At 36.2% G+C, this 14,294-nt stretch overlaps 1 protein-coding gene across 3 annotated transcripts in view; it reads right to left on the bottom strand.

Annotated features, from left to right (window-relative positions):
• XRN1 (5'-3' exoribonuclease 1) overlaps positions 1-14,294 on the bottom strand; it is a 115,929-nt gene that overhangs the window by 45,597 nt on the left and 56,038 nt on the right. For all 3 annotated transcript variants that reach the window (XM_040234125.1, XM_040234108.1, XM_040234116.1), the window contains exons 21-25: positions 12,847-13,009; positions 11,757-11,870; positions 9,079-9,177; positions 6,123-6,238; positions 5,484-5,630 (exon numbers count right to left, since the gene is read on the bottom strand). In XM_040234125.1, coding sequence (XP_040090059.1) covers positions 5,484-5,630; positions 6,123-6,238; positions 9,079-9,177; positions 11,757-11,870; positions 12,847-13,009 — 639 coding nt within the window. The remainder of the gene's footprint in view (positions 1-5,483; positions 5,631-6,122; positions 6,239-9,078; positions 9,178-11,756; positions 11,871-12,846; positions 13,010-14,294) is intronic.

Raw genomic sequence — 14,294 nt, forward strand, 5'->3', positions numbered from 1 at the left:
TCACTTTATTTATTTTAATTTATTTTAATTGGAGGCTAATTACTTTACAATATTGTATTGGTTTTGTCATACATCAACATGAATCTGCCACAGGTGTACACATGTTCCCCATCCTGAACCCCCCTCCCACCTCCCTCCCCATACCATCCCTCTGGGTCATCCCAGTGCACCAGCCCCAAGCATCCTGTATCCGGCATCGAACCTAGACTGGCGATTCGTTTCTTTTATGATATTATACATGTTTCAATGCCATTCTCCCAAATCATCCCACCCTCTCCCTCTCCCACAGAGTTGAAAAGACTGTTCTATACATCTGTGTCTCTTTTGCTGTTATTTATTTTTTTAAACATATCTCCTTGTTGATGAGGTACTGGACATGAGGCTATTGTGGGAAAGGGATGTAACTGTAGAAGGCAGTTCTCTTTTGCCCGGCAATTTCTACAGAGGTCTTACTGCTGAGTGCTGAGAGACAGCAGCATTCCTGCTGTGCAGCGAACAGATTTTCAGTCCTGAAGAGGTATCTGGGGGTGTATTACAGAATCCACTATGTAATGAGACCCCATTCGTCTGGTTAATTTCCAGAACACTCAAAGTTTGTTTTGTTCTCCACATCTGTCCTCCAAGCAAAACATTGGAGAACACATTTCTGGGAAAACTACTCAGCCCAACAGAAAAGATATACATATAGGTAGTGATATTTGGAGATGCTCTGCCAAAATAGCCCAATCCCACTGGACAAGCCTTATTGAAGCACATTAAATTTCCAATCAGTTTTTTAACACTGCACACTAAAATATGTTAAGACACTGAAGAACTACCAGGCCAAAAGAAAAAAAAAAAAAAAGCCTCAAAACAAACAAACATCACCCTCCCTGCTGCCCCAAATCTGAAAACACTTTAACATGAAAGGAGAGATCAAATCAAACAGAAAAGAAAAAAAAGAAAAAGCAATCTGTAGAAAACAGAAAATACTGAGAACAGAAGAAAATCTAGATTGCTATCATTAGATAATAAAAGATATTTCATTTGTTATAAGAAAAAGATGCTATAAATAAGGAATGTCAGAGAATGAGGACACTCTTTTAGAAATTAAAAATGGTTAAAGAAAAATAAAAAATGGTATCAGTTAAAGGTGAAGAAATCTCCCACAGAGTAGAACAGGATTATAATATAGAAAATGGATAAGAAGAGATAAGAAAATTAGGATAATGAATCCTGTAGGTCTAACATCTATCAAAAGGAATCTTGGAAAGACAACCACAAAATGGTGACAAGGAAATTATCAAAGAAATAATACGAGAAAGTTTCTTGGAATGGAAGGGCATCAGTTTCAAGTCTGAAAGGGCTGAACAGCAAAATGAAAGAAAAATGACACACCATCGCATTATTAAACAGCTTTGGCAACGGAATATTCTAGAAAGTTTTCAGAAAATGAAAACAGATCATCCATAAAGATTCAGAATCAGAATGGCACAAGACTTCTTGACAGCAAAGGAAACAAGAAAATGGAGCAGTGCTTTTCAAATTCTGAACGAAGAGAATATCCAATCTAGGACTATAGACCAAGGTGAGCTATCAGTGAAGTATCAGGGAGGTTTGAAGAAATGTCCAGACATGCAAGCTTTCTCAGGAAGCTACCTGCATATATCAAGTTGAAAAGTCAAGAAAAAGCAGGCTAAATATGGCATTTTAAAAGAAATATGGAGGTAAATAGAAGAAATAATCTAAATTTTCAGACGGTAATTTAGGGTTGAAATGTATCCCCTCCATCCCTCTCAAATAAGTTTCAACTCCTAGTACCTCAGAATGTGACTTTACTGTGAAATAGGTTTTTTTTTAAATGTCTTTTTTAAAAAAACTGAAGTATAGTTGATTTACAATTTTGTACCAGTCTCTGCTGTATAGCAAAAAGATTCAGTTATAAATATATATATATATATATATATATATACACACACACATTATTTTATATATTCTTTTCCATTATGGTTTATCACAGGATAGGAATATAATTCCCTGTGCTATTAGGACCTTGTTGTTTACCCATTCTAAATGTAATAGTTTGCATCTACCAACCCCAAATGCCCAATCCATCGCTCTTTCTCCCTCCTCCCCCTTGGCAATCACAAATCTGTTCCCTATTTTTTTATGCTTTTTTAAAAATTGAAGATTTACAATGTTGTACCAATCTCTGCTGCAAAGTGACTTAGTTATAAACATACATACGTTCTTTTTTTATATTCATTCCATTACGGTTTATCACAGGATACTGAATATATGAAATAGGGTTCTAAAAAAAGTAATCAAACCACGTCATTCAGTTCAGTTCAGTTCAGTTGCTCAGTCATGTCCGACTCTTTGCGACCCCATGAATCGCAGCACGCCAGGCCTCCCTGTCCATCACCAACTCCCGGAGATCACTCACACTCACGTCCATCGAGTCGATGATGCCATCCAGCCATCCCATCCTCTGTTGTCCCCTTCTCCTCCTGCCCCCAATCCCTCCCAGCATCAGAGTCTTTTCCAATGAATCAACTCTTCTCGTGAGGTGGCCAAAGTATTGGAGTTTCAGCTTCAGCATCAGTCCTTCCAAAGAACACCCAGGACTGATCTCCTTTAGCATGGACTGGTTGGATCTCCTTGCAGTCCAAGGGACTCTCAAGAGTCTTCTCCAACACCACAGTTGAAAAGCATCAATTCTTCGGTGCTCAGCCTTCTTCACAGTCCAATTCTCACATCCATACATGACCACAGGAAAAACCATAGCCTTGACTAGACGGACCTTAGTCAGCAAAGTAATGTCTCTGCTTTTGAATATACTATCTAGGTTGGTCATAACTTTTCTTCCAAGGAGTAAGCGTCTTTTAATTTCATGGCTGCAATCACCATCTGCGGTGATTTTGGAGCCCCCCAAAATAAAGTCTGACACTGTTTCCACTGTTTCCCCATCTATTTCCCAAGAAGTGAGATGGGACCAGATGCCATGATCTTCGTTTCCTGAATGTTGAGCTTTAAGTCAACTTTTTCACTCTCCTCTTTCACTTTCATCAAGAGGCTTTTTAGCTCCTCTTCACTTTCTGCCATAAGGGTGGTGTCATCTGCATATCTGAGGTTATTGATATTTCTCCCGGCAATCTTGATTCCAGTTTGTGCTTCTTCCAGCCCAGCATTTCTCATGATGTACTCTGCATGTAAGTTAAATAAGCAGGATGACAATATACAGGCTTGACGTACTCCTTTTCCTATTTGGAACCAGTCTGTTCTTCCATGTCCAGTTCTAACTGTTGCTTCCTGTCATTAGGATAAGCCCTAATCCAATATAACCAGTGTCCTTATAAAAGGGGAAATTTGCACAAAGAGGTAGACACAAACAAAGGAAAGATGATATGCAGCAAGTGAAAGTGAAGTTGCTCAGTCGTGTCCGACTCTTTGCAACCCCATGGACTGTAGCCTACCAGGCTCCTCTGTCCATGAGATTTTCCAGGCAATAGTACTGGAGTGGACTGCCATTTCCTTCCCCAGGGCATCTTCTCAACCCAGGGATGGAACCCAGGTCTCCTGGATTGTAGACAGATGCTTTACCGTCTGAGCCACCAGGGAAGTCCTGGATATGCAGCAAAGGAAACCATAAACAAAACAAAAAGATAACCCACAGAATGGGAGAAAATATTTTGCAAACAAAGTGACTGACAAAGGATTAATCTCTAAAATACACAAAAAGTTCACATAGCTCTATGTTAGAAAAACAAACAACTCAATAAAAAAATGGGCAGATGTATGAGAAATATATACATTTCTCCAAAGTAGAAACACAGATGGCCAAAAGGTACATGAAAATATGTTCAATAGTGCTAGAGAAAGTGTGCAGAAAGGGGTCCCCCTCCTACACTGTTGGTGGGAATATAAACTGATACAACCACTATGGTGAACAGTATGGAGGTTCCATGAAAGACTAAAAATAGAATTACTATCTGATCCAGCAATCTCACTCCTGGGCCGGTATCTTAAGAAAAACATAATCCAAAAAGATAAATGCACCCCAATGTTCACCACAGCACTCTTACTTACAATAGCCAAGACATGGAAGCAATGGAAATGTCCATCGGCAGAAGAATGGATAAAGAAGATGTATACATATATTCAATGGAATATTACTCAGCCATAAAAAGGTGTGAAATAATGCCATTTACAGCAACATGAATGGACCTAGATTATCATACTAAGTGAAATCAGACAGACAAATATAATATCACTCATATGTGAAATCTAATTTTTAAAAAATGAGACAAATGAACTTATGTATTTGTACATTATACAAATGTACAAAACAGAAACAGACACACATACACTACCATATATAAGATAGATAACCAACAAGGACAGAGGAGCCTGGCGGGCTACAGTTCATAGGGTCGCATAGAGTTGGACACAACTCAAGTGACTCAGCACGCATGCATAACCAACAAGGACAGATTACATAGCACAAGGAACACTATTCACTATTCTGTGATAACCTGTAAGGGAAAAGAATATAAAAAAGAATGAATATATATATGTTTTAATATAAATGAATCACTTTGTTGTATACATGAAAGACAATGCTGTAAATCAACTATACTCCAATAAAATTAAAAGAAAAAGATGATATTAAGACACATAGGGAGAAAAACCACGTGAAGATGGAGGACTGGGATAATACAGCTATAGGCTAAGGAACAAAACTTATGAGGCTACAAGAAGCTAGGAGGGAGGCATGGACAGTTCCTTCCCTAGCACCTCCAGGGGAGGTATGGCCCTATCATCACCTTGATTTTGGACTCTGGTCTCCAGAACTGTTGAGACAATAAATTCCTGTCATTTTAAGCCATGCAGTTTCTGGTAGTTTGGCAAAGCAGCCCTAGGAAACTAATGATTCTCAAATATGAAAGAGTTAGAAACCAGTGAAACAATGGAGAGAACATTCAATCATTTAACAGAAATAAGAGATATTTCCTGTAAATCTTTGACACTGAATAAACTCAGTAAATCCTGGTACTCAGATTTCTCACTTTTATAATGAGGAGTTGAAACCTGTTGATTTCTCAGACTATTTCAGTAATAAAAATCAATAATTCTACGATAAAATCAACTGTCCAGCTGGAGTTTTAAGAAAATTCACTATGCCAAGGGTTGTTGTGTTTATACATATCAATTTTATTACTACTGACATAGACATTTAGACTAGTGAAAAATTTATGACAGTAAGTAAAATAAATTTTTAATTAAAGGGAGGGCCATTCTCATTAACTTTTTCCACTGTGAATAATTTAAGTACAGTATTTTCCCACTCTGTTTTAGTTAATGTCTATAACACTCCATGACATTAAATTAATTTATATGTATCATGTTTTACTAAAGGAAACACTTTCCTATCAGCAAGGCAAAATCCTTATCACATTCCTATGTTTTTGGATGCCTAGTAGGATCCTGCCATAGGAACTTACCTCTCCAAGTACTCTGCAAGAAGTTGTTCTGCTGCAGATGAATACATCCATTCGTTTCCAACTTTCTTAGTATATCCAGGTACCTCCTCATTTTTTTTGTTGAATTTGAGATTCAAACCCACATTTGCTTTATGGTCTCCATGAGGGCTGAATTTAAACCACACACACACATACACACAAAAGTTTTAAAATTTTGTTCAAATAATACAAAGCTTTGCTTTCAATTTTTAGAAAAGTTTTCTATGTTTTAGTTATCACGGTTATTTCCAAAGTAGTAGAAGTAGAAAAACTAGAGGAAAGGCTTCAAAACCCAAGTTAACAAAGCATATAAACAGATTATATAATTAGAGAGGAGAATGAAACAGGAAAATTCAGGGAAATATATTATGAGATTCACACACACCTTCTGATACCTTTTTTCAAGGTTCAATTTGTTAGCTGCTAAAAATAAGAACTGTCTTTCCAACCACCTACAGCATGTGCCATTTAGATGAAAGATCACCATCAGAGGATTTATATGTATTTTTTAAGGAAAATTCAAAGCAATAAGAGAAAATAAATACTGAAATATTAACCATTTTATTTTTATCATTTATTTTTTTCTGCCACTTTAAGTAAATTTCTCTAACATAAACTTACTTTCTCCTAGATCCTCTTCCAATAAAAATACTTCCTGTAAACCTTGAAACAAGGTATCCACTCACTCCAAGGCGACTGGCCAACACATATCCTGGGTTGTACTTTATAGAATATTTCTTTAAATATAAAAACAAAAAAGTCAATTATGGAAACACAAAGCATTAAAACAGTATATCTTTACCTTTAAAATCTGGAGACAATCAAGACATCACTAACATTTTGGATTGTGGCAATGAAAAGATTCTTAAAAAAGTAAGTGACCTATTTTCCCACCCCACCCCATCCCCAACTTTTTTTAAAGAGGATTTATAGGTAGAATTTTTCTGCTCTTTTCTATCCTTAAAGGACAGGATTCCCAAAGATGGATGAAAGGTGAGGAAATAACACAGTTTGTGACACCGTCTCAAGACATCAATGCTACTATAAGTACTAAATGGCAAGTTCTATAGGTGAGAATTAGTTTTAAAAAATTACTTTTCATATTCTAAGAAGGACCTGGCAAAGTACCTGGGACAAAATGAGGTCTTGATAATTACAACGTTGAATTAAAACATGAGTATGTCATCAAAATAGTTGCTACTGAGCAAAACTGAGTGCCCTTCACATGTGGATATATGTAATATTTATTTCTCCTAATCATTAATTATCATATGAAAATAACAAGTATGCAGAGGCTCATAATAGCATTGTTAATATAATTCAGTCAATGAAATGTAACCTTTATTTATGTATTTAGGGGAAGAAACTATGAAGATAGTCAAAATAAAAAAAAGTATCAGATCATATAATTTTTAACCCCAGGAAGCAAATTACTCACACATTCAGTACCAACGATGGTAAGCTATCATATACTACTAACATCATGTGTGCAATAATACACACATACTTATTTTATATAGATTTCATATACTATATTCTTATAAATGAATATATAAATACAATAAATGCTATATTTATTAATAAATTATATAATTATTTTATATTCTTATTTCATGGGAATATAAGGATAGTTTATCAAAAGTAAAGCAAAATTTCCAGAGATTCGTAAGGAATTATTTTCTGCCATTATTTTTTTTAATGATCATGTCTATAATGACCCCTAAATGAACAAATTCTTTAGGCATTTGAGACATAGAGTCACTTTTTTTTTAAAGTCACTCAGTCATGTCCGCCTCTTTGTGACCCCATGGACTACACAATCCTTGGAATTCTCCAGGCCAGAATACTAGAGTGGGTAGCCTTTCCCTTCTCCAGGGGATTGTCACAACCCAGGGATTGAACCCAGGTCTCCTGCATTGTAGGCGGATTCTTAACCAGCTGAGCCACCAGGGAAGCCCCAAAATACTGGAGTGGGTAGCCTATCCCTTCTCCAGCAGATCTTCCCGACCCAGGAATCGAATGAGGGTCTCCTGCATTGCAGGCAGATTCTTTACCAACTGAGCTAGTAGGGAAGCCCCATAATGTCACTATCACAATACATTAATATGCTAGTAAAGAATGCAACACAATTTTTCCATCAAAATCATTATCAGATTTAGAAATAATACAAACAAATCAAGTAATGCTTTCCAGAATAGAAAGGAAGAATTAAGGCAGTAGTTCTCTATCACAGATGGTACTGCTTTCTGAATAAGCATCTGAAAACAATAAATGACACAGGCTACAGGTACTTAGTGTCCAGGGACCAAGGATGCCAACTGTCCTGCCACATAGAGGGCAGTCCTCTTTAACACAGTTGATCCACTCAGAAAATAATTAGTACTCCTTTTGAAAAATACTGGGTTATAGTATGGTTAAAATTAATTAAATTACCACAAATATCCTAGTATATGTAAAATAAGAAGTAGAGAAAGAAGGTTTGAGTGAAAGTTAAAGAAAGAAAATATATTGGAGAGGGCATGCCTAGCAACACTGTACCCTTAGAACTGGGCAGGCTGTTTCAGATCGAGAAAAAGCCAAGGACGAAGCAACCCAAGCTCTTCCACCTCCACTGGCTCCCAAACAAAGCTCCAGCTTCTTCATTTAAAGGTTCACTTTCCTGATTTCCCGACTACGACTTCTGAATTATTTCTCCAAAAGAGACCCCGTGGCAAGATTTTAGGGCCTTCTCTGCTCTCTATTAGCATCCTCACGTGTATGCTAATAACTAACGCCTTAAATTCATTTCACAGTAAATAAAATTTTAGATTTTACCACTAGTGAAAATATAAGTCGCTGAGGGTCGGACATGACTGAGCGACTTCCCTTTCACTTTTCACTTTCATGCATTGGAGAAGGAAATGGCAGCCCACTCCAGTGTTCTTGCCTGGAGAATCCCAGGGATGGGGGAGCCTGGTGGGCTGCCGTCTATGGGGTAGCACAGAGTCAGACACAACTGAAGTGACTTAGCAGCAGCAGCAGCAACAACTGGCTAAATGTGAATTAATTTCAGTCAAGTTAATTATCTAATCAATCAGTATGAACAAATGACAGATATCAGGATTATCATCTTATTTTAAAAGGGAAAAATAAAAGAATGTCATGAACTTAAGTGCAGTTTCTAATTTTCTCCAGGGACTGTTCATTTTTAGCTGAATAGAGATGCATAACCTTTGCAAGAAGGTCATTTGTCACTTGTAACTAAAAGTTCAGGCTTTAATTATGAAAGGCTTTAAAAAAACCTATCTATTCCCCGTATACTAATCAATGTGCCACTTACAAGCTTGAACAAAATAACCCATAACAACTATTACAGATTAATAATAGGATTTCAGCTGTTTTTTCCCTCCCAAAGATCTGCATGATGTTTTGAGCACAGATGCCATACTTATTTTAAAATAATACTAGAGGCAACTGTGAGAGAATTTAATCAGTGTTAAATAAAATATTTGCAATGACTCAAAGGAGGTACCAAAAATATCCTTCTAACATTTTACAAGTTAATTCTAGATTAAACAATATGGACTATTATACTCACATGCTGGTTTTGTATTAAAGCATCAAGATTGGGTTCACAAGGAATGCTGAAAACCACACGAATTCTGCCTTCAGTAATCACATCCCCTGAATCCTGAACCTTAGAGGGGAAAAAAAAAAATCACAATATATTTGAGTCTCTTTCATTACATTTTATTTACTTATTTTTCTACTTATTTGAACAGTGTTTATTATTTCTGAAATACAGTAAAACAAGGTGGATAGTGGAAATTTTCTTGGAACTTGTAAGTGAATGTGCTTGTATTATAAATTTGAGTCACTGTACTTTGCTTTAACCAGTTGTTAACCAGTCTTTTATTAAAAAAAAAAATAACTTCAATTTGCAAATAAGTTCAAACTACCAAAAAGTTGCAAAAATAAAAACAAGTCAAAGAACATTTACCCAGATTCACCTATTATCAGCATTTTACTAACATTTGTGCTCTATGTGTATTTGTGTGATTCCGTACTCAGTCACTAAGTTGTGTCCAACTCTTTGTGACCCCGAGGACTATAGCCCAACCAGGCTCCTCTGTTCATGGGATTTCCAAGGCCAGAATACTGGAGTGGGTTGCCATTTCCTTCTCCAGGGGATCTTCCTGACCCAGGAATAGAACCCAGGTCTCCTGCTTGGTAGGAGGATTCTTTACTGCTGAGTTCCTGGGGAGCCCCATTTACATACACACAATTACTTTTTGGAAATTTCTGAGGGTATATTATATATATCATATATGGGCTTCCCTGGTGGCTCATGGTAGGGAATCTGCCTGCAGTGCAGGAGACCCTTGGATCAGGAAGATCTCCTAGAGAAGGGAATGGCAAATCACTCCAGTATTCTTGCTTGGAGAATTCCATGGACAAAGGAGCCTGCAGGATGCATACAGTCCAATGGGTTGCAGAGTTGGACATAACTAAGCGACTAACACTTTCACCATGTGTGTATTTACATGTACATAATTACTTTTTGGAAATTTCTGAGAGTGTATTATATACATACCTCTAACCACTAAATAGTTTGGTAAATAAGAAGAAGGATATTTTATTATATTACCATAGTATAGTTATTAAGTACATAAACTTATGACAAATACTTTAATTTACTACCTATATATAAATTTTGTCTGTTGACCTAAAAATGACTATATTTATAGAAAACTCTTTTTTCTACCACAGGACCAAGCAAGGATCAGATATTGCATTTTGTTGTCATTATCTCTTTAGCCTTCTTTAATCTAGAATTTACCCAGAGTGCCTTTTATATACTAACTTTTCAAATAATATATTTCATTCCTCCCTCTCCACCCTGTGTTTTTAAAAAAAAAAAAGTTATACAATTTGGAGTTTTCTAGTGCTTTTTTGTGATTAGGTTAATGTTATATATTCTCAGCCAGAAGAGTGCATGGAAAATATGTCCTTTGTAGGATATCCCGTCTGGAGGTACAGAATATTCATCTGTCCCTCAATGATATTAATATTAATCATAAAATCAAGATGTTGCTCAACTTCTTAACTGTACAATGATAGTTTTTTGTTTTCCCTGCAACTAAATTAACAACCTATGGGGAGACATTTTCTAAGACCATGAAAATATCTTGTTCCTGGATCAAAGGCTCCCCTTAGATTTATCTTCCAATGACTGTTGCCTGATCCAACCTGAATCACAATGCATGTTAAACGGTGGTTTTCCAGCTCCCTCACTCCCTCCACAATTATCCTTGAAATAATACTAGAAGCAAAAGCTCTTCCCCTCCCCATTCATTTATCTATTTCTTATCACTATGGAATCATGCATTCCTAATGATTTATAATTAACATTTACTTGACTAATTTAGTACTTAAAAGAGTCTCACATTTGGCCAGTCGGAGGCTCTCCAACCTGGTTCCTGTGTTTATGTGATATGCTCACATCAACCTTGTGAATACTTCCTTGCTTTCCCGCAAAACTAGAGGTTCTAGGCTCATCTTGAACTTATTCTGCTCCAGCCCTGTATTCAGCCTTTTTTTTGAGAAGCCTCATTCCTTTTATTGGGATATGGTGTTAAAGATCAAGATCAACATGTTACATGGTACCACGGTCTCTTTGCTTCCAATTCTTAAAGCAAATAGAGCCAGAAAATATATTTCTGTATTGAGACATATACATTTATGCATCTACAAATATACACACATAGATATATATATACACATGTGCCTATATACATACCTATAAATCTTTTAAGGTATTTTAGTAATCATGAGTTCCAATTTTAACCTTTCCTCACAAGTTCTTTCTTGCATTCTCCTGTTCTATATATGCATGTACCTCTTCTCATGTGAGAGGCAGAGTTCCCCAAAACATCAACACATATATAAATGCATCATAATTTACATAATTTAAATACATAATAATACATCTAAAATAATTTCAGAACTGCCTCATGCATGCTACCACAATAAATAAACCTACAAAAAAAGAGATCAGAATCTGAATTCTTTTTCCATCACCTCCTGATTTCAATGTGTTCAACACTAAAAATATATAGCCAAATACTGTGCTTATAAATTAGATGAATAAATTTTTTCTTATTTTTCCCATTCAGTATTGCATTTTTACTTTACACCTAAATGAAGAGAAGTTAAATAATTGTATTAACTTGAAACCAGGAAGAATTTTAATTAGTAATAATAACAGAAACTAACCTCTCCAGTGCATCCATAGTAGGGTGTTCCCAGCATAAAGACCATACTTCTAGGAGGAAACAAGTCATCCAATGTTTTTATACTGGAGAAACGGGAGTCAAAAGCTCGGATGTCCTATGTAGAATGAAATATAAAAGTGAGTCATCATGGTCAAAATTTCTATAGATTGCATATCAGGATTTTTTTCCTATGGGATTATGACTATGTGGTCCACAAATGTCAAATGTAAAGATTTTCTACATTAACAATATTAGAAATGAAATTTTATCTCCTTATATGCCAGACACTCTTCTAGGTACTTCACACATGTATTAGCTCATTTCATCCTCAAGACAACCCTCTGTAGCAAAGACCATTACTAGAGCCACTTTATAGATGAGGAAACTAAAGCATGGAAAGAGGTGATCTTGTCTTAGGTTACATAGCTAAGAAATAAACTCAGTCAGTGCTCTTACTATGCTACACTGCTGCTGCTGCTGCTAAGTCACTTCAGTTGTGTCCGACTCTGTGCGACCCCATAGACGCAGCCCACCAGGCTCCCCTGTCCCTGGGATTCTCCAGGCAAGAACACTGGAGTGGGTTGCCATTTCCCTCTCCAATGCATGAGTAAAAAGTGAAAGTGAAGTTGCTCAGTCATGTCTGACTCTTAGCGACCCCATGGACTGCAGCCCACCAGGCTCCTCCGTCCATGGGGTTTTCCAGGCAAGAGTACAGGAGTGGGGTGCTATTGCCTTCTCTGTATGCTACACTATTTCCTCCAAATTACGTTATCGCTACATGCTTTTAAAAAACTTGGTCCCCTCACAACATCTAAGATCAGAAACACAATAGCAATAAATTTACTAATTTATTTAAAGCAAGATTTTTTTAAGGATAAAAATAAATAAATACAAAAGACAAGTTTCCTAGACATACCCAGAATGAGTGTCTGAGCATGTTATACTCCTTTTAAAGACCATAGTATCTTGCAAATTACATTAAATAACAATATCAATTATATATTGCTGTATAGTAATATGATTTAGTCTTTTATTTATACAGTGTACAACAGTGTACATTAACATAGGATGGAGACCTGATGGAGACTTACTTTGACAATGGTTTGATAAACAAATGGAAGAACTTGTTTTGACCACTGTTTCTCTAGACGGACTTCTCCATTTTGATTTATTTGATATTTACGACCTGTGAGTAACTGACCATACACAACTGCAGATGTTTCATTTATTATTATTCCTTTTCTTCTCAGGTAGCTCAAAGAAAATATAAAAAAGAAACAAAGTTGTGTACGAGTGTATATACATTCTATAATGATAATCAACATTAAACCACCAACTCATAATCAAATCCGTAAATAAATTTTAAATAAATATGCTAGTAGTTCTGAGTACCTAATAAGACTTTTTACACTATTCTGTGGCTACCGTTCCCAAAGTCTCTAAGATTAAATAAGAACTCAGAGAGTTATAAGGAACTCCTACATTTCATAACCACTATGGCTATTACAAAAAGCAGCAAAAACAAGAATGGTGGAAAGGATATGGAGAAACTGAAACACTTGTACACTGCTGATGGGAATGTAAAATGGTGCAGCCACTGTGGAAAACATTTTTGACAGTTCCTCAGAAAGTTAAACACAGAACTGCTAAACAGCCCAACAATTTCACTTTTAGGTATATAACCAAAGAACTGGAAACACATCATCAAATAAATATTTACAGACCAATGCTCATAGCAGTGCTATTCACAATAGCAAAAAGGTGGAAAGAAACCATAAGTCCACCAACAGATGAACGCATAAACAAAAGGTGACACATACATACAATCAAATATTTGCCCATAAAAAGAAGTAAGTACTGATATACTACAATGTGTATGAACTCCGTAAACATGCTATGTGAAATCAGCCAGATAGAAAAGGTCACATATTATGTGATTCCATTTATAAGAAATATCCAGAATAGGGGAATCTAAAAAGACAGCAAATAGAGACTGACAGGGAGAGGCATTCAGTGGGCCTTTTCAGTCTAAACCAGGGGTTGGCAAGCTATGGTCATGGGCCAATTTCAGACTGCTCCCTGTTTTTATAAATAAATTTTATTCGAACAGTCATTCATTTATTTAATGTCAATGGCTGCTTTTGTAATACAACAACAGAGTTGAGTAGTTGTAACAAAAACTATAAAATCCACAAAACCTAAAGTATTTACTCTCTAGCCTTTACAGAAAGTTTGCTGATTCTTTCTTAGCTTGATTTTTTAGCTAACTGATTCAGTCTTCAGTATGCCCATATAATACTTAGAACATCTACTGAACTAATTCTCTCTGGAGTGCAATGGAGTGACCAGTAATGGGTTATGAGACGTCAATGGTTTTGGAGTAACTTTGAGCTGCCTGTATATTGAAGGTCAGGGGTGTGTTCCTATGTTGCTGGAGAATTTGCGTGGTATGTCTTGCTCTGGAACTTGTTGGCCCTTGGGTAGTGCTTGGTTTCAGTGTATGTATGGAGGCGTTTGATGAGCTTCTATTGATTAATGT

Source organism: Oryx dammah, unplaced genomic scaffold, assembly GCF_014754425.2.
Source record: "Oryx dammah isolate SB20612 unplaced genomic scaffold, SCBI_Odam_1.1 HiC_scaffold_2, whole genome shotgun sequence".
Classification (NCBI taxonomy): Eukaryota; Metazoa; Chordata; class Mammalia; order Artiodactyla; family Bovidae; genus Oryx; species Oryx dammah.